This window comes from Sarcophilus harrisii, chromosome 2, assembly GCF_902635505.1.
Source record: "Sarcophilus harrisii chromosome 2, mSarHar1.11, whole genome shotgun sequence".
NCBI classification, from domain to species: Eukaryota; Metazoa; Chordata; class Mammalia; order Dasyuromorphia; family Dasyuridae; genus Sarcophilus; species Sarcophilus harrisii.
The window spans coordinates 18698536-18703921 of record NC_045427.1 but is presented as its reverse complement, the minus strand read 5'-3'; the positions used below and the strand labels follow the sequence as shown (position 1 = coordinate 18703921).

At 43.9% G+C, this 5386-nt stretch overlaps 1 protein-coding gene across 1 annotated transcript; it reads right to left on the bottom strand.

Moving 5' to 3' along the window:
- Positions 1-1633: 1633 nt before the first annotated feature.
- LOC100923742 (lithostathine-1-alpha-like) lies at positions 1634-4457 on the bottom strand. Its single transcript, XM_012540882.3, has 5 exons — positions 4166-4457; positions 3834-3961; positions 3483-3620; positions 1988-2099; positions 1634-1725 (listed from the first exon to the last, which is right to left on the bottom strand). Exons 1-5 carry the CDS (start codon positions 4239-4241, stop codon positions 1658-1660), a joined length of 522 nt encoding a protein of 173 aa, XP_012396336.1. The 5' UTR covers positions 4242-4457; the 3' UTR covers positions 1634-1657.
- Positions 4458-5386: the final 929 nt, after the last annotated feature.

Below are 5386 nucleotides of genomic sequence, written 5' to 3'. Positions count from 1 at the left end.
CTGCCACCAACTGTCATGTATACCTCCAAGATGCTATAGCACATGCAGTGGCCACAACCCTATAAACTGTCTCAGCAGATGGATTAAACCAGGTTGAGAGTACTCAACAATCCTCAAACCCATTTAGTGAGTTACACAAATATCTACCCCAAGACTTTCCCTGATTGAATGAGTGAAAGAGAACAATTTTTGTTCTAGTATCCATGGAGGGTGTTTAGAGCTCGGTCAGACATTGAGATGCCACAGTCATCCTCTGATCCTGGACCATCGCTAATCTTTTTTACTTTTATCTTGCCACTAGATTTCAATAACTCTGGAAGAAAGAGTGATACTCATGGCTTTGGGCAACTCTGCTTAACTTAAATCTTATTCATGAAGGAGTCAAGACATCATCCCATGATGCCATTGGTTCCCTTTGGAAATGAAGGACAAATGACAGTAAAAATGGAACAACAGCTAGGATATTTCTCAGAGTCATTCCAGAAACTTAGTTGGTTAACAGCAAAGACCACAATTTAGTTTGTCTGGCATAGGACTCCTTTTGTCCCTACTCTTTCATCTTGAATTTACTCTCAAAGTAAGTTACTAGCAGCTTATCCCTTAGAGGGACAATTAACACTCAGGTTTCTAGCTACTATTGTAGTTCACAAAGGTAATTCCCATCAACGTTCATCCAAGATTTGTTCAATCCAAGATTTGTTTTTATTGATTCTTTTTCTACGAGATGGGGCTATTTAAATATTCACCTTCCTGTTCTGTTAATCTGGGCAGTAAATATTCACCTATTTCACATAGATTGTCAGATTTATTGTCATATAATTGGGCAAAATAGTACCTAATACTTGCTTTAATTTCTCCAGAGGTCTATCGTATCCAAGATTTCTAAGTTTTATTTATCTCCTTAAGTTTTTTCTTGTTAGTTCTGAGAGAGGAAACTTGAGATCCCTTACTAGGATAGTTTTACTGTATTTCCTTCTGTAACTCATTTAATTTTTCCTTTAAGAATTTGGAAGAGAGAGAGAGAGAGAGAGAGAGAGAGAGAGAGAGAGAGAGAGAGAGAGAGAGAGCGCGCCACAGAAAGACAGAGAGAGATGAAGATGGCCCAACTAAATTATATAAAACTTAAAAGGGATAAGTATAAATTTTTATGCTTTGGTTCACAAAATCAATTTACTAAGCCACAGTATTGGGGAGGTGTTCCCTTTGGTCTCCAGGAGACTCAGTACTATGTCAGATATAAATTAAATGCTTAACAAATATGTAGTGAATGAATGAATATTGTTTCTGGGAGGAAACTGGAAAAGCTACTCCTTCCTACATATCATGAGATCTCCATCTTATCTTCTGAAACACACAAACACACACACACACACACACACACACACACACACAGCATAACTCATAATCAGTCTTCAAACAAAAACGATACATGACAAAGAAGCTTGGAAAAGAGAATGGTTTATTCTGTTTGTCTGGTGTTTTATACCAGGCAGCCCTCAAGGAAATGTAAATGGAGGAAGGAGATATTCCCTATAGGAAAGGGAGGGGGCTGAAGGGAAATTACAAAAGGAAGAGACATATTAGGACAGGCTCCTTGTAGGTCAAGCTTTGATCCCAAGAATGCAGAATCCCAACTCCTTTCCCTGTCTTGTAATCTCTAGGATTTGAACTTGCAGATGTAGAAGTTTTTGTTGCCACATGGTTGATCTTTCCAGCTTTTGAAGCCTAAGAAGAGACACGATTCATCATGGGAATGCAGGTATATTGGAATTTGTGGCTCCACAGCCTAGTAACCTTAACCCCCAGTCCTGGGATTCAAAGCATTCCCAGACCCCCAAAGCACTAGCAAACTTAAAGCTGCTTAGAGGTTTGTGGTTATCAGAAACAAAGAGAAGACAGGAAGAGATGGGTGAAGTGGATACTTCTAATCCCCAATGTGTTAGTTAGCAAATACAGAGAGTTTGTTTGTAATTTTCTTTTGTCTCACCTGTTTCTGGTGTCAAGGTCACACAGTATCCAGGGCTGGTATTGCTTGGGGCTTTTGTAGCCCAGGACTGGTAGGTGAACAGGGCACTGCTGCTCCATTTCCATCGCCGGTTCTGGAAGGGGAAGGCAATGATTAGGGAACCCCTCCAAACATACACAATCTTTCCTTACTCTCCTCAAGATTCCCCACATTTGTATTCCCACTCAGTGTTTCCAGATCCTATCTCCCTCTTAGAATTTCAAATAATCCAATCAGCTGGTCCTTAAAATCCTAGATACAAGGACCTGACACATGATAATATGGAAGTTAGATTAACCTTGTTGCTCCTCATCAAAGTTTGAAGCAATGGGGGTACAGTCCAAAGAGAATTTAATCTTGATGTAAAAAAGGCTTCCTGACAATTAGACATGTCTAAAATCCGAATGGGCCATGTTGGAGGTGATTGGTTCCCTTTCCCTATCAAAATTCCTTGTATCACCAATGCCTCCCCTTGACCCTAACTCTGTATTTGCTAACTAACACATTGGGGATTAGAAGTATCCACTTCACTCATATTGAGGGGAGATACTTTTGTTTTCCTTCCTCTCTTCTCCTTGTCTTTTCTAGAAGACTTGGCACACTTGAATTTAATATGGAGGGAAGTAATTCTATTTGGTGCAAAGCCTGGACTACGTGGTCTCAGAAGAGCTTTCAAATTCTCTGCAGGATCTAATAAAAAAGCCCATCTTCTCCAGGAAGCCTTCCCTAACTTCCCCCATACTGATGGGTCCCCGCTCCGATCATCTACAGCTGAGACAGTCCTGGTCAGCCATGGAATCTTAGACTAGCCTCTGTCTAGTGTTACAGATATTACTCTCTCAAGTCACAGTGAGAGAGGCTGTTAACTGCTCAGAAACACATTAGCTCCTCAACATCTGGGATTATAATCTGTGATTAAAATAACTGGGCTGGAGGAAGGGGACAAATCAATTCCTTTATCTTTTACATCAGCAGAGAAAATATTACACTACTAGCCTCAAATCCCTTCCCTATAGCTTAGAATATATCACAGATGATGAAGTATTAATGTGCTTCTAAGGGGTTAACATGTTCTTCTTTGCCAACTATGAACATTTTTCCCTCTCCCTTCATTTGTTTGGTTCTCTAAAGGAAAAGTGAGGTGATTTTATGTTTTATTTCCATTAGGATGGAGACCATGACCTCCAATAAGGTGAATAGCCATGATGAGAAGAAATAGGAGTTTGAATGAGGTATGGGGGCATGTGTGTGAAAGAAATTGAGTTTGGACAGCTTGATTCTGACCAGAGACACCTGGATGGAGTCATAAAAGCTAGATACCACCAGAAATGGGTCTTCCTTAGCTCCCTCACCTTCTTCTAATTCCCTCTTCCTAGAGCTCCATGGGAGAAGAGGATAATGTTTTCTGAGCAGGCCCCCACCCTCTCCTCTAATAATCTGGGCAGGCAGAAGGACTAGCAGAATCTGCAGGACAAACCTTGTTAGGGTCATAGAGACCAATCCAGATGCCATTCTGGCTGCCTCCGCTCTCAGCCACCAGGGAGGCCACAAAGGAAGCTTCTGCTTCATTCATCAGGGAAACCAGATGGCCTGAGGTCTGGCTCTGACAGTTCACCTGTAGGGGAAGGGAAAAGAGAGCTTTCCTCATCTAAGGTGAAGAATAGGAGACAAGACAGAGATCACATCTTCAGGGAACTAGAGGAGAATGTAGGACCTTTCTGGAGACAGAGGAAGGGTTAAATGCCCATGACTAAGCCTCAAGGGGCAGTGTGATAAAAGAGAAAAAACAGATATCCCCATCCCTGCTTGGAAACCTTCCCCAACAAACCTCTGCAGCATCCCAGGTCTCTACCATACTGAACAAGCCATAGCAGTAAGAACCAAATGCTTTGGACCCTTCAGGACAGGCCCGCCGAAAAGAGGCAGCAGCGGCAGCAGCAGCAGAGGCAGCCTCACCTGAAAGAGGGATGGGAAAGTTCTAGAGAGTGAGGGTTTGGAGCTACTGCCCTCTGGGATTCCTGAATGTCCCTCTCTTCCTTATTTCCTCTTCCCCTTCTTCCCTTTTCCCCATGAGTCTGCTCTCCCTCTCTACATACCCATGCCCATGAGGCTGTCCCCAAGCACATCTCAGGTCAGGGAGAAAGGACAAGAAGCACTCACCATATCCCAGGACTGCGAGCAGCAGGCAGATCAGGAGCAACCTGGAGAAACTGGGGGCCTTCACCAGGGGCAGCATGGTCTCAGTCTGAAGGGACAGAAAGCCCAGACACTAAGGTACAGAACACCTTGACCCAGAGCAGACCTCAGAGATGGGATCGGGAAAGGGGAGAGTGACAAAAGATCCTCTGTGCTAGCTTTCTTCCTCCCTCTAGATCTGGGGGCAGGTTCTTGTGACATCTCCTCCCCTTCCTCAGATCTATGGGAAACTGGGATGGCTGGGAATAGCAGACAAGCTGATGGCTGCCTGGTGTGAGCACTCCATTCCACTTCCAGGATGACCATGTGCCAGCCCTTCTCCCAAAGGCAGCACCCCCTCCCCCCCGCCAAGATTTATGCTCCTTTACTCAGAGGAAGCAGAGTCTCTGGAATCCCAGGTCATCCTTGTTCCTCTGGTCCTCCACTTACCTGTGTGACGGGGCTGAGGGATGGTGTGTCTGAGCAGCCCGTGACAGGACCTTTATAGGTTGGATTCAGGAGGAGGTGACACAGGCAAGAATGAAAAGTAACTGATAAGGAGCCGAGAAATGTGGGAGGAGGCAGAAAATTCATATGGGGTCAGAGTGCATTTGCTGATGAGCAATATTCCTGGCATCCATCTGAAGTTTCCCAAGCAGCAGATACATACTGGCAACAGCCTCTTCATAAGACGCGGGGACAAAGGTTTGTCCTGGGAGGGGCATAGGGTGAGTCCCTTTTCTGAAGGTCTCCTGCTGCCCATTCCTATAATGCTGGAAATAGATCCAAGGTCCTTAATTGGGATTGAGAGGGAAGTGTGATAGAATCTTAGAAGAGCAGAGGAACACAGCCTGGGAGCCAGGCTAATGGAAGGAAGGTCCAAAGGAGAGTTCATATTCTCTCTGTATATTCATTCCTGGAATCATGCAGCCCTGGAGGAAAAGGGCAGAGGGCTGAAAAGGGCCTAACTGTTCCCAAATGACCTAGCACACACTTTAGTTTAAAGTTTTCTTATACATTTCATGTTTCTTGACATCTTTGTTTCTCATTTCTCTCCCCTTACCTACCATTTTTTTTAAAGAGTAAAGAAAATAAAACCCTTGTCCCAAAGTCCATTAGTATGGGACTCTTTCTTCATGGATGGAGATGAATGATCTGCCCTGTGGAAAGACTGGGAGTTGAGGAGAGTTCTGAAGTTCTCTTTTG

What these genes read in the sequence shown, in the direction of transcription:
- LOC100923742 (XM_012540882.3), bottom strand. Translation starts at nt 4,241, where the DNA reads ATGCTGCCCCTGGTGAAGGCCCCCAGTTTCTCCAGGTTGCTCCTGATC. An exon ending in GCTCGCAGTCCTGGGATATG is followed by an intron (nt 3,962 to 4,165) that starts GTGAGTGCTTCT and finishes TCCCTCTTTCAG; the next exon opens with GTGAGGCTGCCTCTGCTGCT. An exon ending in AGACCTGGGATGCTGCAGAG is followed by an intron (nt 3,621 to 3,833) that starts GTTTGTTGGGGA and finishes CTTCCCCTACAG; the next exon opens with GTGAACTGTCAGAGCCAGAC.